The sequence below is a fragment of the Beauveria bassiana genome, assembly GCF_000280675.1.
Source record: "Beauveria bassiana ARSEF 2860 unplaced genomic scaffold BBA_S00071, whole genome shotgun sequence".
Lineage (NCBI taxonomy): Eukaryota > Fungi > Ascomycota > Sordariomycetes > Hypocreales > Cordycipitaceae > Beauveria > Beauveria bassiana.
This window is the reverse complement of record NW_007930906.1, coordinates 3,316-25,426: the sequence shown is the minus strand read 5'-3', so window position 1 is coordinate 25,426 and position 22,111 is coordinate 3,316. Positions and strand designations below refer to the sequence as shown.

The 22,111-nt window shown below is 46.4% G+C and overlaps 9 protein-coding genes across 9 annotated transcripts; 3 read left to right on the top strand and 6 right to left on the bottom strand.

The window, feature by feature from the left end:
• Nucleotides 1-1,302: 1,302 nt before the first annotated feature.
• Nucleotides 1,303-4,967, top strand: BBA_09855 (RecF/RecN/SMC N terminal domain-containing protein; the record flags this gene model as incomplete). Its single annotated transcript, XM_008604952.1, has 4 exons — nt 1,303-1,407; nt 1,466-4,720; nt 4,779-4,879; nt 4,934-4,967. The coding sequence occupies 4 exons, from the start codon at nt 1,303-1,305 to the stop codon at nt 4,965-4,967; spliced, it is 3,495 nt and encodes a 1,164-aa protein (XP_008603174.1).
• A 244-nt stretch (nt 4,968-5,211) lies between these two features.
• Nucleotides 5,212-6,062, bottom strand: BBA_09854 (rpsU-divergently transcribed protein; the record flags this gene model as incomplete). Its single annotated transcript, XM_008604951.1, has 2 exons — nt 5,212-5,544; nt 5,622-6,062. 2 exons carry the CDS (start codon nt 6,060-6,062, stop codon nt 5,212-5,214), a joined length of 774 nt encoding a protein of 257 aa, XP_008603173.1.
• Nucleotides 6,063-7,201: 1,139 nt separating this feature from the next.
• Nucleotides 7,202-9,142, top strand: BBA_09853 (SGT1-like protein; the record flags this gene model as incomplete). The annotated part of the gene is made up of 2 exons (XM_008604950.1): nt 7,202-7,442; nt 7,497-9,142. 2 exons carry the CDS (start codon nt 7,202-7,204, stop codon nt 9,140-9,142), a joined length of 1,887 nt encoding a protein of 628 aa, XP_008603172.1.
• Nucleotides 9,143-9,252: 110 nt separating this feature from the next.
• On the bottom strand, nt 9,253-10,713 carry BBA_09852 (uncharacterized protein; the record flags this gene model as incomplete). Its single annotated transcript, XM_008604949.1, has 1 exon — nt 9,253-10,713. One exon carries the CDS (start codon nt 10,711-10,713, stop codon nt 9,253-9,255), a length of 1,461 nt encoding a protein of 486 aa, XP_008603171.1.
• A 2,220-nt stretch (nt 10,714-12,933) lies between these two features.
• On the bottom strand, nt 12,934-14,244 carry BBA_09851 (THUMP domain-containing protein; the record flags this gene model as incomplete). The annotated part of the gene is made up of 5 exons (XM_008604948.1): nt 12,934-13,068; nt 13,181-13,321; nt 13,389-13,865; nt 13,945-14,109; nt 14,176-14,244. The coding sequence occupies 5 exons, from the start codon at nt 14,242-14,244 to the stop codon at nt 12,934-12,936; spliced, it is 987 nt and encodes a 328-aa protein (XP_008603170.1).
• Nucleotides 14,245-14,531: 287 nt separating this feature from the next.
• BBA_09850 (putative pyruvate decarboxylase) lies at nt 14,532-16,424 on the bottom strand (the record flags this gene model as incomplete). The annotated part of the gene is made up of 4 exons (XM_008604947.1): nt 14,532-14,832; nt 14,885-15,411; nt 15,469-16,175; nt 16,238-16,424. 4 exons carry the CDS (start codon nt 16,422-16,424, stop codon nt 14,532-14,534), a joined length of 1,722 nt encoding a protein of 573 aa, XP_008603169.1.
• Nucleotides 16,425-17,139: 715 nt separating this feature from the next.
• On the bottom strand, nt 17,140-17,790 carry BBA_09849 (augmenter of liver regeneration; the record flags this gene model as incomplete). Its single annotated transcript, XM_008604946.1, has 2 exons — nt 17,140-17,614; nt 17,678-17,790. The coding sequence occupies 2 exons, from the start codon at nt 17,788-17,790 to the stop codon at nt 17,140-17,142; spliced, it is 588 nt and encodes a 195-aa protein (XP_008603168.1).
• A 475-nt stretch (nt 17,791-18,265) lies between these two features.
• On the top strand, nt 18,266-19,222 carry BBA_09848 (uroporphyrinogen-III synthase HemD; the record flags this gene model as incomplete). Its single annotated transcript, XM_008604945.1, has 1 exon — nt 18,266-19,222. The coding sequence occupies one exon, from the start codon at nt 18,266-18,268 to the stop codon at nt 19,220-19,222; it is 957 nt and encodes a 318-aa protein (XP_008603167.1).
• A 257-nt stretch (nt 19,223-19,479) lies between these two features.
• BBA_09847 (oxidation resistance protein 1) lies at nt 19,480-20,392 on the bottom strand (the record flags this gene model as incomplete). Its single annotated transcript, XM_008604944.1, has 2 exons — nt 19,480-19,917; nt 20,000-20,392. The coding sequence occupies 2 exons, from the start codon at nt 20,390-20,392 to the stop codon at nt 19,480-19,482; spliced, it is 831 nt and encodes a 276-aa protein (XP_008603166.1).
• Between the last annotated feature and the right edge of the window lie 1,719 nt (nt 20,393-22,111).

The following is a 22,111-nucleotide window of genomic DNA, read 5'->3' as shown; positions in this document are numbered from 1 at the left end:
ATTAACTCTATTATTAATAAATATTTATTATATTATAAAGAAAATACTTTTTTAAAGTATTTTAAAAATAAATAATAAAAGGTTTTTTTATAATTTTAAAATTATTAATAAGTTTATTAATTACTAATAATAATAGTAATAAAAAGAAAGAAAGAATAACTTATAAAGATATATAGTAGTTGTAGGTATATAGTACCTGAGGGTATATAGTAGCTGAGGGTATATAGTAGCTGAGAGTATATCTAATAGCTAACCTAAAGAGGTAAGTATATAGTATATATACCTAGGGTTAAAAATTAGTATATACTATTTTAGTTACTAAATTAGTATTTTTAGTATTTTTAGTATTTACTTATTAATTATTAAATTAATTAATATTAGTATAGGCTTTTTATATTAAATAGTAATTTCGTAAATACTTAAAAGTACTAATTTAGTTTTTTAAAAAGAAATACTTTAAGTAATAATTATTTAAATAATTAAAATTATATATAATAATAATATATAGATTATATACTATATATAACTTATAAAACCTATATTTACTTTTTAAAATTAATTAAAAATATTTTTTTTAGAGTATTTTTCTAAGATAAGAGTTTTTTAAAGAATAAAAAATCTTTAAATCAATTTCTAAAAAAATCTAGATTTATTCTTTAAGTTAAATTATATATAAGAAAACTAATATAATAATTTATATATTTCTTTCTTAAAAATCATTATATAGTTATTTTTTCTAAGTATTAAATAATTATTTTTAAATAGATTTTTAGAATTATTATCTTTTAATATTTAAATGAAGTATAGATCTACTAATATTATAAAAAATTATTATTATTATTAAAAAAGGTTTAACTATTTTTAAAAATACTAAATTAGTTATTAAAATACTAAATTAGTTACTAAAATACTAATTTAGTATTTTAATACTAATAAAATTAGTTTAGTATTAGTATAGACTTTTACTAATTAATATAGTATTAGTAAGAATTTAGAGATTAAATACTAATATTAAATTAATTAATATAAGTATAGACTTTTACTTACTAATTTAGTATTAAATTAGTATTTACTAATTAATTTCTAACCCTGCGTGTACCTAGGTAATCCGTAGTTGCCTAATAATTGAGTCTAGAGCGAGAACGTGTCCGTCTCCACAGCAGTACCTCCCATTAAGGTGCTCAACACGCTTTGGCGTCAGAAACGCGCTCTTCATTCACGGTTGGTTACCCTTAGAACCTCGCATCTTCATCCGCCCGCTTCAGCCTCAATCGCGTAGCTGCTCCCGTCTCTCTGGCAGCCATGCCTTCCTTCAAACGAGCTCGTTCTATGACAAGTCTCGCAGAGGAAAGCGAAGTTGTCGATGTTCAGCAAGCCAGCTCGTCTATGGCTCAAGACAGCCAGTCGGTATGGGCAACTTCAATATTTGTACACCACCGACCGTGTCTGATGCAGTTTTTTACAGACTAAGAGAGCGCGCCTTTCACTCACGACAGAGGGCCATATGGAAGCAACGCCCGATCGCACCGTGGCGACTGGGTCTGAAGATGAATCCGATAACGAATCCGACTGTGGGGACGCACCGCCGCAGACCCAATACGAGATTATGCGAGATGCCGGATTCAAGCATCTGGAGCACCTCGAACTTGACGATGATCGAGCAACGCAGCAGCTTTTACGACGACCGCGCGCCTTGGGCGACAATATGGCCGCTGACAGCGGCATTATTGAAAGCATTACATGTTACAATTTCATGTGTCATGAGCGGCTTCACGTCGAGCTTGGGCCTCTGATCAACTTCATAGTCGGAGAGAACGGTAGCGGGAAGAGTGCTGTTTTGACTGCTCTGACTCTATGCCTTGGAGGGAAAGCCAGTGACACTAATCGCGGTGGCAGCCTTAAGTCCTTTGTCAAAGAGGGCCGAGACCAAGGCAAGCTCGTGGTGCGCATAAAAAATGCCGGATCGGACGCTTATCAACCGTACATATACGGCCCAAGTATCATTGTCGAAAGGCATTTTTCCAAGACTGGCAGCAGCGGTTTCAAAATCAAAACGGCCGACGACAAAGTCATCTCGACGAAGAAACAAGAAGTCGACGAAATTTCCGAGTGGTTCGCACTTCAAATGGGCAATCCTCTCACCATACTATCTCAGGACAATGCCCGGCAGTTCCTAAACGCGGCGACTCCAGCACAGAAATACAAATACTTCATCTCTGGAGTGCAGCTTGAGCAGCTCGACAATGATTACCGAATGTCCCAGGACACGTTGGATAAAACCCTGAATTTACGTGACGACATCAACGAAAAGGTCGCGCTTGTAAAGAAGGAGATGGATCATGCTCTTCGTCTGGCAGAGTCCGCGCAAAAGAATCAGAGTCTCCGTGAAAAAGCAAGGCTTTACAGGTGCCAACTTATCTGGTCGCAGGTTGTAGAGCAGGAGATTGCTCTCGAACAACTTGATGCCAATATTGTGACCAGAAACGCCCGCATTGCCGATGCTGAGAATGAGTGCGCAAGGCTCGGCATAGTCCTTCAAGAGGCCGAACAGAAGCTACAACAATTCCAGTTGATGAGAGACGACTTGAATACAGAACGCGACGCTATCAACGACAAAGTCATTTCCTTAGAAGCCATTTTCAGCGCGGCGAAAAAAGACCTCACCGAGCTGCATCTAGATGAGCGCGATGCTTATAGTCGGTTGAAAGCTATTCGCGCGGAGATGAACACACTAGAGAAGAAAATAGAGGAGGAGCAAAAACGCCTGGGCGAGTCCACTGGTGCTGCGAAGGCCGAGAAAGAAGCACAGCTCGAAGAAGCCAAGGCTAAGGAGCGAGAAATCACTCGGAACATAACGAATGCGGGCGAACAGCTTCGTGAAAAACAAGGGAAAGTGCAGGACAACGAAGAGGCTCTGAAATGTCAGCAGCGACTGAGAGAAAGTAAACGGAGCGACATTGCTGTTGCAGAGGGGGTTGTGTCTGACCTGAAGAAACGCACTCGGTCCGCTTACGATGGCTTCGATGGGGAAATAGCCAATCTTGTCAAACTCATCGACAAATATCAAGGATTTGAAACCAAGCCTGTCGGGCCGATTGGCGCACACGTCAAGCTCCTCAAACCAGAATGGTCTGGTATATTAGAGAAGACATTTGGTGAATCGCTGAATGCCTTCGTTGTGCGTAGCAAGGAGGATCAATCCAAGTTGTCTGATATCATGCAAAGGAGCAGGATGAAACGTCAACCACCTATATTCATCGCATTTGGGGGACATATCGATACCAGTGCCCAAGAACCTGCTCCTGAGTTCAACACGATACTCCGAGTGCTGGAGTTTGACAGGGACACATTCCGCACTCAACTGATTATCAACAGCCAAATTGAGAAAATCATTCTAGTCCAAAGCAGAGCAGAAGCTGAAAAAGTCATGGTAGACCAAGGTCGGCCACCTCGCAACGTTGCGGCGTGCTTGTGTTTTCATGACGGCAAAGACAAGCGAGGGCAAGGCATCAGACTGACGAACCGCAATGGAAATATTGGAACCGCACCAATTGTTCCATCCAAATTGCGACCCAGGATGCAGTCAGACACCGGGCGACAATTAGCAGTTCAGCAAGAAAACCTAAAGCAATTGGAAATTGAACTTCAAGAGCTAAACTCAGAAGAATGTATTGTCCAGCAAGCGCTTCAGAGATCTAAAGCGGAGCTAGAATCGCATCGCCGGCATCAAAAAAAGCTCGAGAACGATTTGCGCCGAGTCCGGGCTGACATGGAGCAGATATCAATGGAGATGGATGCATTTGAAGGTGCAGATGACCGCCTTGTCACTCTTCGTGCTGACTTGGAGCAAAAGCACAAGGAAGAACAGGAATTAGGTGGTCAGTACGGCAGTATGAAACTGGCCAAAGTTGACCTGAACAAGAAATCAGAAGCCGCCAAGAAAGACCTGGAAGAGATCCGCCGTGAGGCAGAAACATTCTCGGAGCGTGTTGAGAAGGCCGATCTGAAGATTCGGAGCACAGAGTCCATGAGACGAATCGCCGTCGCGCAGAAGAATGCCGCTTACGAGCAAGCCGACATTGAGAAAGCAGAGCGCCGCCGCGCCGAGGAACGACGAGATGACAAGGCAGGGGAGGTCGCTGATTTTACACGCCAAGCTCTCGCAGTTGCCCCTGATAGAGTACATATTCCCGAGGGTGATACTTACCAAAGCATTGAGAGGAAGTATCAAAAGATTGGCGACCAGCTAGCTTTGCGCGAGCAACGTCTTGGAGCAACCGATCAACAAATCTATGACCGAGCAAACGAGGCCAAGAGACGCTACGAGACTGTCGTACAGGAGACGGAGAATCTGGATCGTATGATTGATTCGTTGAAGGGTGCCCTTACCCAGAGGCTTTCCTTGTGGCGCCAGTTTCAGAGGCAGATTAGCGCGCGTATTCGCATTCAGTTTAATTATCTCCTCAGCGAGCGAGGATTCCGCGGTAAGATTGATCTCCGACACAAGGAGCGCAAGGTTGTCATCCAGATTGAGCCAGACGAGACGAGGAAGAACTCGGGCGGGCGAGACACAAAAACATTGTCGGGCGGAGAAAAATCATTCTCATCCATCTGCATGCTGCTCTCCGTGTGGGAGGCGATAGGATCGCCGATTCGCTGCTTGGACGAGTTTGACGTCTTCATGGACAATGTCAACCGAGCAATCAGCACCAACATGCTGGTAAGTTCAACGACACACGCAGGTGTGCTGTAAGTTGGTAACTGATAGCAACATCAAGGTCGATACTGCTCGTCGCTCCGTGTCGCGACAGTATATTCTCATTACGCCTAATGCCATTGAGGGGCGTGCCAGGCTCGATAAGGACGTCAAGATCATCAGGTGCGTTCTCGAGCGCCTCTTGAAATGTATACTGACTAATAAAAATTTTTGCAGATTGACGGATCCCCGACAACGTACTCTAATTTAAGCCAGCCGGTTTTTTCAAGCCAGCAGATTCTTCTACACCAGCTGGTTTATTTGAAGCCACTCCTAGGAAGCCTTCTCCTGACTTGATTTTCTCGACACTTGTACATATCTATCGCGCACTCCGGAGTTTTGGATTACATAGATACCACGAGGTGCTGAAGGATTGCTATGTATGATAACAGATGTACAGTATATGAGACTGGCTATTTTACAGGGTGTTGACTCGGGGTGAGTTCGTGACTGTGTCAGATGCCTACACCCTTGCTTCGCAGTACGTTGATGGCCGTTTGGAATGTGAATCCTGCCCACTGCCCAACAGCGCCAACGGCGCCGTCAACTAAATGAACCTCCTCGAGCCTGCGAGCGAGGAAATTGTTTGTTTCGATAAACTTGCGCGACTTATCGTTTGTCATAAACAGCTCGGTTGATGTGTAAATCATGGACAGCGTCGCGCGCTTCGAGTACCACGATGGATCAACGGTTTTGTCGCCGGACAGGAACCAGATCTCGTCAGACAGCTGCGCGAGCTCTCTCATGGATTCGGAGACGTGTCTCGGTTGTGCCATAATTGCCAGTGCCTGGTGAATTTGTCAGATTTTGCATTCTTTCTTCATTTTCGGCTTGCTCAGATGCACAATGAGCAGATGCAGCGTACCTCTTGCCAATGCTGGATGATGTCCTGATTTCCTCGCAATCGCGCCCACGTGAGAGCGGCAACCTTGTCTCCGGGTCCGAGCGACTCCTCATCAATAAATAGCTTCTTAGCGGTCCTAGCTAAGCTCTGTCGCTGCGAGACGAGGTGATAACGTATCAAATTGAACGCGCCGTCGGGGAGCACACTGGGGCTAATGTCAAGGTAGCCGGCGTCGCGGGCTCCGAGGCCCAGGGCGCGGGCGGAGAAGCCGTGCTCGGGAACGTGCTTGTAGGCTGCGGACATGATAGCCTCCTCAGCGTCTCCAAAAGCGCTTGCAGCCGGCGGGTGGTCGTAGGAGTGGTAGCTTCGCGGCCGGCTTCGATGTGTTTTGCGGAACGCAGTACCTGCGCGACAACTAAATGCGAGTCGACGCGCGGTGGCACAGATTGCTATGACGGACATGGCAACGTGGCTGTTGCTCAATTCGGCGTCGGAGTTGTCGCGGCGTGTATGTTTAGTCGAGGTGCGTGGTCGCAATAGTTTAGAGTATTGCTAGGGACACAGTAACATATTACTAGGGACACAGGTACACGTGATGTGTGGTACCTACCTTTTCGCGTGCATACCTACTATAATCTATATATCTTTATAAATCACTTTTTCCTCCTCTCTACTACTATTACTGTTAGTAATTAATAAGCTTATTGATAGCTTTTATAATTAAAAAAGAAACCTTTTATTATATATCGTAAAAATAATTATAAAGATATTTTCTTAGTAATTAAATAAATATTAATAAACTATAAAAGGTTTAGTAATGATATTAATATTAATTAAATTACTCTAATTAAGCTTATAGCTTATCTAGTTCTTCTATTTTTTAAAAGAATAGGAAAAACTAGAGGACCTAGAGGAAAACCTAATCTACTTCGTGGTAGAAGCTGTTGTTACTCCCTGTCTTAATAAAGAGTAAGGATTAGAGGTTTAGGATAAAAGGGAAAGATAGGTAATGTAGAAGGTTAGTAGAGAAGGGGGATAAATTATTAATTTTAATAAAGATCTTGTAATAAAATACCTTTATATTTACTTTTACTTTAATATTATATAGTATATCTCTACTGTTAGCTTTAATATAACGCCGCTATAATCCGCTAGTATATTATAATACCCTAGTTCTACTACTATTAATATAATAATTAGGCTAGATAAAATTAATTTATTACCGCCGCTATCGCTGCCGCTATTATCGCTGCTATCGCTATCGTCATCGCTACTATTATCGCTGCGATTAATTAATTATATATTTTAGTAGCGGCGGCGGTGGCGGCCGGTAGTAGGGATATATAGAATAGTGAGGTATATTATATCCTTAAAAAGATGCCTCTTTTTATATAGAAGATGTACTAAAAGGGATGTACATGTGCTGTCACGTGAGGCTCGTCCACGTAGCACTACTCTTGGAAAAATGCATTACGGTCCCCTCTACACCAAAGCCGAAGAAAGACGCTGTCCAATCGAAATTATGCGCGCGTCAATAAATTGATTCATACTATCCATACTATCCATCGAGAAGAAGCGGTTTCAATCTGGATACAGTCTCCATGGGCAGCGAAGCCGCCGACCATGGCGTCCCAGAGGCTAATACTCAGCCGTTTGAACGCCAGCTTGCGGAGAATTATATGGAGTATATGATATTCATTCTAGACGACAAATTGGAAGGTATCAAGTACTTGAAGCGTCTTGAGAGCATTAGCAAAGAAGCTGATGGCTTGATGAGAAGCGTCGACAAGAATTATATCTGGCAGCGAGACGAATTTAACCTCTCAGTTGTCAATGAGCAAGGTGAGACAAGAGTTGAAGAGACGACAAGGGTAAATTTCTGATGAAACCAATTAGGCTTGATCTATCTTCATGGCATCACGGATTATGGAGACGCAGTGGAAGATGAGTGGCTGATTGTCTACGTTTTGCGCGAGCTGTCCAAAGCTCACCCTGAACTGTTCATCCGAGTAGCTGACGAGGATGGCGAATTTCTCTTAGTGGAAGCAGCCAATGCACTACCGAACTGGCTGAATCCCGAAATTGATCACTGCCGGGTTTGGATACACGGTGGAAAGCTTGTAGTCATTCCTTTGCTGAGCGACAAGACAATGCCGAGCACTGCAAGGTCACTTACGCTAGCTGATGCAGTGAGATGCCTGCGAAACGAGACTGATACCCTGATTTACTCGCCTTCTATTGAAGATGAGGCATTTTACCGACTTGAGAAGTATCCAAAACATGTGGACGCTTCGATACACTATTCTACATTGACAATTCCACGAAAGCTGGCATACATTGTGCATGAGCTACCAAAGACAGTATCAGCCGCTGTTGAAGCGTTTTATCTCAGAGATCATACAGGGATGAAGAAGATTACTTCTGATATAGAGCAGCTTCATCTACCACCGACTGACCTTGTCACTGTTAGTGTCAAGTTCAGTAGAGTCTTGTTCGCGCAGCTGCGCTCGCAACGTTTCGAAGCACCTCAGCTATGGCTCAATAGTGTACAAAGTCACTCTGGAGTTGAAGAGAGAAAAGATGGGCCGGGCAAAAATGTTCTTGGTCTCGAAGACGGCATGAAATTGACCTGTGGGTATGAGATGCTGGCCATGACAGCAGAGAAGAACAAAAACCCCACTGTTCGCGAACTTGCTATCATGCTCCAGGATTTCATTGAAGATGGCGACGAAGAACTTCCAACGAACCAGGAAATGGAAACATGGCTGGATGTCAAACGCAACGACGACGAAAGCTGGCTCGATATAAACTATGAAGATTTCGAGCGCGAGTTAGAAGGGAAGAGAACACGACCGAGAAGCAAGAGCGGGCATTCCTCAGGATTTGGAGATTCTCGAACACAAGAAGATCTAAAGAAGATCGTGTCGCGTTTTGAGGCGTTCTTGAACAATGAGACGGCCGGCATGGATGGCGCGGAGATCAATGAAATGGATATGGATAATGAGGAGGATGAAAACACGGACGAATCTGACGAAAATAGCGACATGGAGGATAAGGAAGTTAGTTTTGATGAGGAAACCTTTGCTCAGATGATGAAGGAAATGATGGGACTGCCAGTGGACAATCCGACCATGGCTTCCACTGGCCAATACATAGGCCACGAAACATCCCAGAGCACGAGTGCGCAAGACGCTCCCGCGAAAGACGAGGACATCAGAGACGTTTCTATGCAAATGGAAGCTGAGCTCAAAGGCCATGGCGCCTTGCGGCTGGATCGCCTCCAGTCTCAGCATAGCAAACTCGTCAACGAAGAAAAGTCTTGGGACAAAGCTGAAGGAGAGGAGTCAGAAGCGGCCGAAGCAGACCGGGAGGGCACAGATGAAGACTCCCACAGCCATGTTGACATTGACTACAATTTGGTCAAAAATCTCTTGGAGAGCTTCAAGAGCCAAGGTGGAATGGCTGGTCCAACAGGAAACCTCTTGGGGCTCATGGGCTTTCGACTACCAAGAGATGAGGACAATGGCGAGAAATACAAATAGACACCCCGTGTATTGGCATCAATCTCTTCTTTTGATACTTTTGCATGAGATCCAATCTATATATCTTTCTACCTCGGATATATGGCCAGTATACCTAGCAATTTCAACCTTTACGGGCTCAAAGTTCTCTGTCTTTTGGATGGAACCACTTCTATGAGCCGACAGCGCCTTTTAGATGCTTCGGCCTCGTCCAATGCCTCAAGCTCTCGGACAGCTTCAACAAGTGCCTTGCGCGCCCGCAGCTCCCTAGGATCGCTGTCGTCGTCGCGTCTTATGTATTCGACGCTGATAGCGTTCAGGGCGTGGTACACGCGGTAGAGATTCAGGCGCATTTGAACGTATTGGCGGTTTTGAGAAAGACTTTCGGACACTTCCTTCATGTCGTCTAGCGTGTCTGCCAAGGGGGTGGAAAAGCCATGTACCACATGCTCCGAGTTTGTTTGACTTAGTCTGATGTTCAGCAGCGGATCGCCGAAGACCGGCTTGATCCATTCTCGGAGGCCAGTTACTTTTAATTGGGTAGCTGCACTGCCTGAAGAGTCGCTGCCATCAGACTCCTTCGATTTCTCAGACGCTCCAGACTCATTGTCTGACGTATCGAAATTATCGCTGTCCGCTTCTTGCATGACAACAAGGACATTTTGATCCAAGCCGGCATCCATCAAGACTAGTCGTGGCTCGATAACGGCATCGAGGGCGTGCGCGAAGCGGTGAAGACATCGTCGTATGCTGTCGTAAGATGCTGTTATTTGACTTGCTTGAGCGTCCTGTATGGCACTGTGGAGCATCTCCCCGAATGCATCGGACCAACTGGTAAAAGTTTCGCGCGACCCCAGGACCGAGGCTCGACGTTGCTCTGGAGTTGATCTCTGAGGCACTGGAGGTAGAACAGCCTCAGCATTTCCGAAACAGGAAGTGGGAGAGTGAAGCAAGGATATTCTCCGAAGCATCTGCCCAATCTGGAAATCAGCAGATTTCCGGGCTGCAGCCGTCAACGAAGATCCGATGGTAGACAGTACTCTGCCAGGGCGGGGTACGAGGACATTGTACTGTAGTTGGTGCATTGTCCCCGCCATTCCGTGATCTAGAAGCCCTGGCAGATACTCCAAGATGGCCTGCGCGCGTATGCGGTTCCTGACTTCATTCTTGTCCTCAGTATCGACCATTGTGAGTTTGGGCGAGCCTGATTCTAGCTGTTCTTCGCAAAGCCCCGAAAGCCATTGCAAAATGGTTGCTTCCGATCGTATAGAGCCGTACTCGCACCTCAGCATTCGCCGGTTCGGTGGCTGCGGCAGCGAGCATTGTATGATAGCCCCGTCTCGTGTCAAGGCACGATATATTCGGTGTAGTCCAGGAGATGCCGTTGCCTGTAGGCTCTGCACCCGAGATTCTGGGACCGCAGTTGTAATCAATTTTGCCAACGAGTCCTCAATTGTCACTTCCATTACGCTCTGCAGAGGACAGCAGGGGTCTGAGTTCGGAAAAGTCGAAGTGTAAACAGAACGGAGTAGCTTAGGATGCACAGCGTGGGTACTGTGGAATATTGGCGGCGTCTGAAAATTGACAGGCATTGTGGCGTGCTATAACCCAACCGCAGAATTAAATAAGTAATGGATGGCGAACACAAGACTATTGATATGGTGCTGTCGGTGTCCAGTGTGGGTGCCGAGTTGAATGTCGTGGCCGTCGAGGCCGAAGTTGTCATTCATACAGTCAGTGTTCCCTTGTTGAAGAAGGTGTAGATTTGCGGTGAGCGATCTTGTTAGAAACGACGTGACAGTAAGGTTAGTATTTCACAGGTCATGGGTGTACCTGGACTTCGAAAGGCCCTGAACAAAGGCGCACATCTTAAAGCATAGCCGGGTCAAGGCGCTAAACTGGGGCAAGGAACAAGGCGACGGAGGGATTATAGCTGTTTCCAGTTGCAGATGTCGCTGAAATGGTCATGACAATGGACTCAGTCCAAGGAGCGAGTACCAGAAATAAACCTGGCAACTGCAGTCGCACGGCCATGGATGAATCATGAGGCACTAACTTAGAGATGGCCCGCTGGCTGAAGAGTAGCCCGGCTATGCAGAAGCAGTCAAGCCCAATCATGAGCGAAAAGTGAGATTAGTGGTCTCGCGGAATACTCGCCGGCTCGACAAAGAGAGCCAGGGGCGGGTTATCGCCGAAATGGTGCACCGGTCTTGAAAAATTCAGTATAGTGGTTGAGTGGCTGTCCATGTAAGGCAGTAGTGCGGATCAGAAGCCATTTGCTTTCCCCCGTCTTCACCAGGTCATCGTTCGTGGCAGAGAGGCGTTGCTTCCTGTCAACTCGCCACTTTGACGACAGGCAAGAAGGACTACGGCCGCCAGGGGGGACGTTGGGGGGGGGGGGGGGGGGGTGGCTGGAACATTGCAGAACCCATCCGTCGTTTCTGGACAAGATGCGGATAAAGTCGACGCATGCAAGTAGCCAGTGTACTATAGTCTACTGACCACGAGCAAGCGAAGGCTTAGATGGCTTAGTTACACACCATTTATCTTCAAAAGTCCCAATCAAGCGGTGTGAAATTCGTGATTCTTCACAGCGCATGGTGCCACTCAGAAGATAAGCACCCTGTATCACACCGAATGCTTTTTCCAGGCCAGAGGCGGCTTGCCCGCCTTCTCAAGTCCTACAAGCCCCCAGGGTACAACACACAAGGGCGGAAAAATCCAGACTGACAACGGCCGTGAAGCAAGAAGAAGAGGATCTGTCAAGTGTTTCAAGCCTGAAGAGAGGTGTTCATGTTACAAAGCCACAAAGGATACGTGCATTAGCTGGTGTCGATTTCAGGCACATCAAGAGTCAATCTTGGAGTATCCCTGGTTTCGACACAGTTGACAAGCGAGCTGCAGCCATTGCTATTGGCTCCGGTAAGCGAGAGCTCAAGCCACTATTCCGCTGCCCACTTGGCTTCGCAAAGAGGGCAAATCGGCTGCTAACCTCTACTTGACTACTCAAGCTAACTAGCCCCACACGGCTGTTTCCAGAGGTCAAAGCCTCGGCCATGAAGCTTGCTGAGTTTTTGGAGGGGATTAATTCAGAGATGCATCAGCATCAACCAGCCTTCCTTGGCAGCGTTCTCATGCCACAGACGCCACGATTGTTCTCATGACTAGTCTAATTTTAGTGATTACGCTCCAAAACCATTCTTGACATTATTTTTTGTGGGTCTAAGCTGATAGACAGCTAGAAGAGCGCTATCATCAATCCTATACTTCTTAAGAATTATTCTATAAAAGTATATTATAACTATATATAGAATAAAATAAATATCAGATTTTAAGATTAATAATATAAGTTATATAACTTAAAAAAAGTTATAATAATATAGTTTTGATTATTATTATTTTACTTTTATATAAGTTATTAATTAATATAAAATATAAGTCTTAGTTATAGTTATAATATACTTTGATAAGATAATTCTTAAGCAGCGTAGGATAATTAACGGCCCCCTAGCTCGATACTAACGGCATTTAACGGACTACTTATTATTTACTAAGTCTACATTGAAATTTTTACCGAGACCATTTCTGCGCTACTGAATATGCTGCTTCAAGCTCAGGTTGAGCATTCAATCACGACACATACACAAGCAAGTCGACATTAGATACGTTTCAGCCTCGTGTAGACAGCCGGTACCTGGTCTAACTTCAATGCAAATCCATTTCTCATGCCACTCATAGCCAACTGCCAAGGTGGGCCATGCCGCTACAGTGGGGGTTTTTAATACGGCTGCCGAAGTAATTTACGGAGTTACTCACGATTGATTTCCGGCATCGCCTTGAATTGCGCCACTCTTTTGCTTCGAAGTCATTCCATAGAGTGAGTTCAGATTGTAGCGCTTTAACTCTTCCCACTGCGGCCCGTCGACGACGGACACACTGCAAAACAGCTGTATAACGTCAAATCGTTAGTACGATACGTAATCTTTAATAAGGAATTACGACGGCCCGCATTCGATACGGAATGGCTGGGCGGCAAATGTGATTGTAGCAAATACGTACTTGGAAAATCTCCACCAGAATCACCTTGTCTGCGTTTGATAGGTTGACCTTGTGCTTGGTGTCAACCAGACCAGCAATCTTTTTAATCACCTCTTCTGACTTGAAGGTGTTATGGCTGCGAATATTATGTCGAATAGCGTACTGCGTGAGCATTCACTATTAGCAAAGCAAAACCCCCTAATAGTCAAATGAGTGCCCAAGTTCTTACTGTAAAAGGCTCGCCAGCACTATTCGTAGTCGTTGGGGCTGGTGCATCCTTCGTTGCTGCCTCCTCGGTCGCGCTGCTCTCGCCCCTGGGAACGAGTTCGAAGTAAGATGCCATTACCTGACGGGCAACCCTCTCAATGCCCTTGTCCGTCGCCTTGTCCGTGTCGAAGACTGGTGTAAGGCGGTTGATGTATCTGCACTTGCGCTCCCTGGGATCCAGGCACTTCCGTGCGTCTTCGCACATTTTTCGGACCAGCGCATCTGGCTCCACCGGCTTGAGCGTCTTCATGAAGAAGACACACTCGATGCCTGCGCTGATAGGCCTGAACACACCCTTTTTCGCAGATTTTTCGCGAGGCGCTCTCATGGCGGCGAGCTCCTTCTCAATCGAGGCTTCGATGTCCAGCTCCTCGTCTTCCTCGTTGACGTTTTCGTGCTCGTCAGATGACTTTGCGATACCATACATGCTCTCTCCATACTGCATAACTGAAGTGTTAGCTCTAAGTGCGAGTCTTTCCCCACGTATGAATCGGAAGAGTTCACTGAGTTAACCATACCTCATCGCAAAGCTCCGAAAACTCTTTAAAAGCTCTTGTGTTCATGCCTCTGGCATATGTGACCCAGATGCCCTCATCGCCAATATCGAGAGAGCTGCCCATCTCAACCCGACCGGCCATCTTGGCCTTTTGCTGTGGCGTTTTCCACTTCCCTCCAGTGCTTCCCTGGGATCAGCATAATACTGTTAGCCAGCGAAGCCAACTGTAGAGCTAGCGCCAGGGGTTGTTCACCTTGCTCTTCTTGTGAGCTGGGCCGGCGCTCGAAGACCCCTGTTTTCGCTTGTTTTGATTTTCACTCATTTTGAACCTTGTATAGATGAGTTTAGTTTTGCTCCGGAGTGACCTTTTCTGATGGCTGCTATCACAGGTGCATTCGATGTGAGAGTTTAGAATCGTCAAGTTTTTTTTTTTGGCGCGGCCAGGGGTGTGGATACCAAGCGAAACATAACCGACAGTGTAAGTAATTGATCCAGGTACAAATCCCGCTTCTTGTGGAATCACCAATAATTACGAAAAAAAGAAATCTATATTTGAGTTAAGTCTATACATCTAGTTTAATCATGGGCTAAGAAATTGCCTTTAGCTCGTTAATTTTGTTCTGCATTTGTTCTTGCACTGGCCTGTGCCGTTGTGATCAGTGCAGATGGCGCGTCGTCTCTGGGCATGATGACTTCCACGAATTGAAGGCCATCAGCCGAGTTGAAGGTTGAATCAGTCAAGAGCTTTTCAAGTTCAGACTTGGTCTTGACGACATGTTTGGCAGCGGTGTTGGAACCCCCCATGACATCAACAAGAGCGGTATAGTTCCAACCGTTGATGTCATTGTATTCGGCATCCATTCCATGAATGTACCTCTCAATTGTGTAGCCATCATTGTTCAAAAGAAAGCTGTGAACGTGTTATTAGAAACTTGAGACCTTTGAAGAACACGCTCACTTACATGATAGGCTTGAGCCCGTGTCGAATCATTGTACTGAGTTCCTGAGCAGTGAGTTGGAATGATCCGTCTCCGACAAACAGAATGGTTCGTCGCTTGCTTCCCATATCCTTAGCCGCCATGCAAGCTCCCTGAGCAGCACCGACAGACCAGCCAATACTACCCCACAGAACCTGGCTGAGAGCAGTGACTCCAGAAGGAAATTTGGAGCTCCAGATGCCAAAGTTTGCAGTACCCGTCTCTGTAACAACAATGTCGTCCTTGGCGAAGAATTCGCCCACGCGCGGCCAGAACCAGGCCTGAGTGATAGTTGGTGTTCCATCGTCATTTTCTTGAACCTCATTTTTGAAGGCTAATGCCTGGGTTACGGAGAGCTTGCTGGGTTCCATAGCGTCGTTGAGCCTGCGGAGAACACCCTTCATCCGAGCACCAGGATACGTTGAGTAGTGAATAATGCAATGATCGCTATGCAGATCAATGACATTGAGCTTGGACGTGCGAAAAGAGAAACCTGCAGTATTGAAGTCACTCTGGTAAGATGTCAGCCAAAAGCATCACAGTAGTAGTGGCAAGGATCAACACGGTACCTGCAGAGTGCCGATGGACAGAATCAAATCAGAGGACTCGACAAATTTCTTGACACTGTATGGTTGAGAGCCCTCGCCCGCATAAACGCCACCAAAATTCGAATGATCCTCGTTGATCGCGCTCTTACCCATCGGTGTGACGAAGACGGGCAGGTTGGTTTTGGCGATGAGGTCGTGGACCTCACTTAAGACGCGATGGCGGATCGCACACGCATCGACCAGAATAACGGGGGATTTCGCAGACTCAAGATATCGCAAGATGACATCCACAATGTACTTTTCCTGCTCTGGATCGTTGCTGGGATCGGACAGATCAATGGGCGTCTCCAGTCTCTCGCCCTCGATCTTGGCAGTCACCATGTCGCTCGGCAGCATGAGGTATACCGGACGCGACTTGACAAAACACTCACGCAGAGCGTGGTCAATCAAGACGGCAATGTCTTGCGGGTCGTTGAGCTTCGCGACGTTGCAGGAGATGTGGGAGCTCATGTTTGCAAAGACATTGAAGTCACCGTTGCCCAGGGTGTGATGGAGAAGCATGCCTTGCTTCTGAGAACGAGTGGAGGGACACCCGACAATGTGCACCACGGGGATATGCTCGGAGTAGGCTCCAGCGATGCCGTTGAGGGCGGAGAGCTCACCAACTCCAAAGGTTGTGATGAGAGCGCCAACCGTGTTGATCCGAGCGTAGCCATCAGCAGCATAAGCTACAGAATCCGATGTAAGCTTCAGCCAATGGACGATATAGAGTTGTCGACAAAGTGCTTACCTGCGTTTAGTTCATTGACGCTTCCGATCCATTTCAAGTTTGCTTTGGGGAGGTAGTCGAGTGCGACCAAGTTATAGTCGCCGGGAACGCCATGAACAGAGCGAACACCAATTTCATATAATCGATGAAACAAGTATTCCGCTACGTCAACCGGCGCCTTGAGGTTGTTCACTCTAATGTCCGTCATTTTGCGAGACGAAATTGCCGCAGTCACCGTATTTGAATGAGCCGTGAGTCGTGATAGAACAAGAGTCGTAGTATAAGTGGAGCGAACTGAATTGGGCGTTGCTTGACAAGTGTATGACGCTTCCAAGTGAGAGAAGTCAGGGTGTTGTGTTGTCGGTCGGGCTACGAGGTAAAAAGCTGATCTTTATATCTTGAGGAAAGAAGTGAATCTGGATGAGAAGAGAGCATCCACCTCTGATCCTAGCAGCCAAGAACTACCGTGTTCCTTTAGCTCCGAGCAGCTCCGGAAATCGTGATGCAAATGTTGCCAATTCTCGCCATCCAGCGAGGTGGCGCCACACCAAGTTCCTTGCCCCCACTGACGACAAGTCGGGCCGGAAACGAACTGGTGATTCTTCAGCAGATGACATTCAACTTTAAACAACGCATACTTACTTAATAAGCTTCTGTCAGTGCATGAATTTGTCATTGTGTTAACGCTGAGTGAAGAGATAAGCCTGCCTTCTTCTACTTGCTGACCGCTGGTTCCATGCGAAATCCCTTATCTATCATCGTGCGGTGCGTGGGCTGCTTTTCAGAGCATCGTCATATCAACCAACCCGCTCCCTCAACCCATAAACGCCATCTACCCCTGAACCCATTCTAAAAATACATGGTATACACATATCGTACCATCGGACCAACATTGGATCTTGTCGCTCCCGTGTAAATTTTTCTCAATCGCATCGGCCGTTCTTAGGCCCCGTTTTCCACCGCTCCAGCCACTTGGAACAGTCAAACTCCTTCTTGCCCAGCTTCCTGTTGACGTCGTTGTGCGCGCCGCAAAGCCACTGCCCAAACTCGTCGCGACTCGCAACCTTGGGCACCCGCCGGGCAATGTACGACTGAAAGTCGTCGGCGCACACCCAGCACGGATACAGCTTGGCAAAGAGGTCCACGAAGCGCAGCACGTCGGCCTGCTGGGTCTGCGACGGGGTGTCCGGGTATGCCGCCGCGATGCTGTGCAGCAGAGTCCACGAACTATGGCCCAGCATCTCGACGTCGGGCGGGCAGTCGGCTCGGGAGTTGGCCTCGGTCGCCGTCGTCGTCGCGGTGGCGACGGCGACGGCGGTCTCCTTGTCACCCTTGATCCTTTCCTTGGTTTGCGCAGCCCATGCCGAGAACGCGGCGCCGGAGGTACATGATCGACACCTGAGAGGCAAAATTATGGTGAGATTCATGACTCAATCTCATGAATTTGGAGGGCAGACTCACGGCTTGCCATCTTTGTCCAGAACAATGCCCTTGGGGTACTTTGGTTGCTCTCCTGTTTGCGCCGCGCCCGCTGGCGCAGCTCCGGCGGTATCCCCTCTCGCTTCCCCCGCCATCGTTGTCGCTGATGATTGCTGATAGTACGCGGTTAAGTACGAAATTAATTTCGCTAGCCACAATGGTAGCTGTGTAAATTCTGAGTAGTAATGCTGTCGCGACTTGGTGCAGATTTATAATGCAAAGCGGCGATTAACTTGCGCCCCACTGCCTCTGCAGCCATAACTACATACTCCAGTTCGACGATGGAGCTAAGAATATCGTAATGGGAATGAGATGATTCAGATGAGCCCGGTGTCATTCAATAAGCTCAAAACTTTCGATTTTGCTATAAACATTAAATGCAAACACTTAACTCCTGCTTCAGAGAAAGTCTTCGCGACTTGACCCACCAGCTTCACCCGTACCTCAACTTCAATACTGCAATAATTATGACTTGCTTTTCCCAAACCTCGCTGACCAGGTGCCAATTGGAGTATTTCCTCCAGTGATCCCGACACACACCCTGTATAACTACCCGGTCCCTCCATAGCAATGGCTGCCCAACCAGCAAAAGACGAGCCACCAGTGCCCGTGCTTCTCCTCAAGACTCGTTCAACCCCAGGCGACTCATACCACGACCATCTCACCGCCGCACAGCTACCCCACGGACGCCGCGCCGCCCCAATCTTCGTGCCCGTGATGCGACACCGCTTCGACGACGCCGGCCTCGCCACACTCCGCGACCTGCTCCTGGCGCGCCAAATCAGCAGCTGCCCCGGCGCCTCCTACGGTGGCCTCATCTTCACGTCGCAGCGCGCCGTTGAAGCTTTTGCCCACGTCGTGTGCGCCGAGAAGCCTCGCCAGGCGCCCGCATGGCCGCATCTTGACGACGTGCCCGTCTACAGCGTCGGCCCGGCCACCACGCGCGCGCTCCGCGCCGTCCCTGCGCCGCTGCAGGTCTCGGGCGAGCACACGGGCAACGGCGAGGCACTGGCGCAGCATGTGCTCGCGCATTATGGCGCGCGGTACCGCGACTGGCCGACGAAGCCGCCGCTGCTGTTCCTGGTCGGCGAGCAGCGACGCGACGTCATCCCACGGACGCTGATGGATCCCGCGCTGCCAGCGGACCGCCGCATCGAGGTGACGGAGGAGGTTGTGTATGGCACCGGCATCATGGAGTCTTTTGCCGCTGACTTTGGCGCGGAGCTACAGGTCACTGCGGCGGACGTGCGACACGCGCCCGAGGGGCTCCCGGAGCGGTGGGTCGTCGTCTTCTCGCCGACGGGCTGCGACAGCATGCTGCGCGCGCTGGGGATGCTGGACGACGCGGGCTGGGCTGTTCCAAGCCGGCGGGATGGTAAGACGCTCATCGCCACGATTGGGCCAACGACGAGGGATTTTTTAGTCAATACATTTGGCTTCTATCCGGATGTGTGCGCCGCGGAACCAAGTCCGAAGGGCGTGTTGGAGGGCATAGCCGATTTCGAAGCACGAATAGCAGCAACGTGAATCATCAATAGCATGTACTATTTTGTCTATCCTTGTTGTCTTTGGTATACTAACCAAGCCCACAAGAGACAAGAGTGAAGAATTCTTTCGTGCCCGACTAACCCAAATCTCACGACCTTTTAAGCCACAGACCTCTTCTTCCAAATTCAGCATGCCTAGGTATATGGTAGTTCCTTCTTCAAGTCAAACGCCATCAACACCGAATACATACCCGTTTCAGTACGACCTCCATCGCAAAGACACCCGCGCCCCCTGCGCTACGCACCAAGAACCCAGAGCTCAGCGCCTATGACGCTAAACTTGTGCCCGACATCGCTGAGCGGCTCATTGCCAAACGTCTCGCACGTGGAGCTGTGGCCGACGTCGAGCGAATCGTCCAGCCACAGGCCGTAGTGGCCGCCGCCCGAGCCGACGCTCAGGTAGCCAGCCTCGCAATTCATGTAAAAGTCGTTTAGGCCGCTGTAAGGAAAAGCCTTGAAGCGGATCGTCTCGAGGGAGCCGGGCGTGGCGGTGCCATCGCGCAGCGCCGACGGGTTGTGTGCCGACAGCGTCGTGCTGCGCGTCAGGTTCGTCGTGTCGGCCGACGGCGGCAGAGGTAGTGACGCCAGCGTCGAAGCACGCCACAGAAAGCACTCACCGTTGCCAAAGTACGACGGTGACGGGTGTGGATGTTCAGAGAGGTAGGCGCCAAATGTCTATTTTTGATACAATTTCTGTCAGCCCCTCGTCTCTTCGATCTCCAGTCAGAGTCGCGGAAAAAAGAAAGGAAAAACCTACCCCGCCTTCTTGGTCCTGCACGACCAGCACAAACCCCACGCGCCTCCCTTCATAGGCTCTGCATTTCTGATACAGCGTGCTCAGGCTGGACCCGTCCTGCTCCAGACTGTAGACGAGACTCCAGTCCTCGACGATGCGCAGCCGCTCGGGCACCAAGTTACGAATCTCCTCGGCGACGGAGTGACTTAGCAGCCGCGACGAGGCGGGCGTGCCGTCCTTGTAGCCGTGTAGGACGATGGGGTCGAGCGGCGGGGGGCGGAACGGACTGGCCGTGTGCCGTGGCGGGTTGAAGACGTCGCGGACGCCATCCTTGTGCTCGCGCTGGCCGCGGTCGTCTTGGCTCTGGTTGACGTCGGCGTCTTCACTAGAGAACCGTCGTATTAGGCCAAACATCTTGTATGCTGATATCCATGCATCTGTGCATGGAAAAGTCGCGTATATATGCCCTCCTTTCCCGGGTCTCGCTGGTGTCGCCTAGGTCAGACGAATACCTCTTGACAAGAACGTTGCGGTGGTGTAGGCTCTGCTCTGTGAGGAAATAAACTTGTGAGCGGCCGTCTTGAGCGGGATTCTGAGACAGACCCTTTTCGTCCGTCATCAGTATGTAAAGACAAGAGAATATGCTCGTGAGAGTTGGCGAGAGGAAAAGACTAAGCTACGGGTCTCAATCAGATGAGGCCCGTCATGAACAGCTGTCGCTAGATGGGGCACAAATGGCTTGATCTTGGCGGGGCAAGTGGGTGACAATATACACAAGAACAACGCCGCTAACATTATTTAGTTCCAGAGACCTGTTAACTACCTACGCGGGAGGGGGGGATTTTCTAACATAGCTCCAACAGCGTCTCCCGTTTATAATATCTCCTTACTATCTAGTAATACTATGATTATTATTAAATTACACTAATTAAGCTTATAGCTTATCTAGAACTTCTATAATTTATAATATTAGGAAAAACTATAATTAGAAATATATATTAGTATCTTACTATATTAACTATAGCCTTAGTCTAGATAGAAACCTATAATCTTCTATATAATCTAATATTATATTTTTATTTCTAGTATTTATTAATAATTAATAACTTCTTTTTAATAAAATATTAATTTACTATAAAAAACTATATTTTATATTAAATTAAATAAATTATCTTAGTTAAGTTTATAGTTTACTAGTACTTTTATCTTTATAATTATAAAAAAACTATAACTAAGCTATATTAATATCTTATTATATTATATAGAAACCTTATTATATTAAGTAGAAACCTTATCTTAGTAAAAACCTACTTTTTTATATACTATCTATTATTATATTATAATTCCTAATATTTCTTAATAATTCCTAATTTTTTATAAAAAAATACTAATCTATACCTCTATAATATAATAGTTTTATATTAAGGAGTTCTATATAAGTTAGTCTATAGATTATAGATATAAATCTTACTAAAAGTACTTCTTTTTAATTTTCTATAAGTCAAGTTAAATAAACTTTTAACTAATATAAAATTACTAGTAAATCTAAAAGTATTATTATAATATTTTAAAAAAAACTATAAAAGCCTATAATAGTAAATACTATATATATAAAACTATTAAGCTATATATAATATTAGTTTAAAGATATTATCTCTCTAAAAGTATATATATATATTATAAGAATATTAACTACTAATTAGGACCTTAATATAAAAGGGAATTACTTATATTAAAAGTATATTATAATATTATTATTATATAAAGACTTAAGGAATTATATTAGATTATAATATTATTAGAGATATAAGTAGTATAGCTAGGCTCCTAATTATAAGGAGAATAATAGAAATTAAATATAGAAAAGGTAAAAAAAGTTATTTTTAAATACTATAAAGGACTTAGCCTTTTTATCTAGGCTAGTAAATAAGATATACTAGACTAGTTAAATCTAACTAATATATTATATAATTCTTATAAAATATCTTATAATTCTTTAATATTATTAATATATTTTATTTAAATATATAAGCTATTTTATAACTTAACTTTAATATAAACTAATATTTTCTTAGATTTTATATATTTATTTATAGTTATATATTTTTTTTAATCTCTCTTTAATTAAATAGA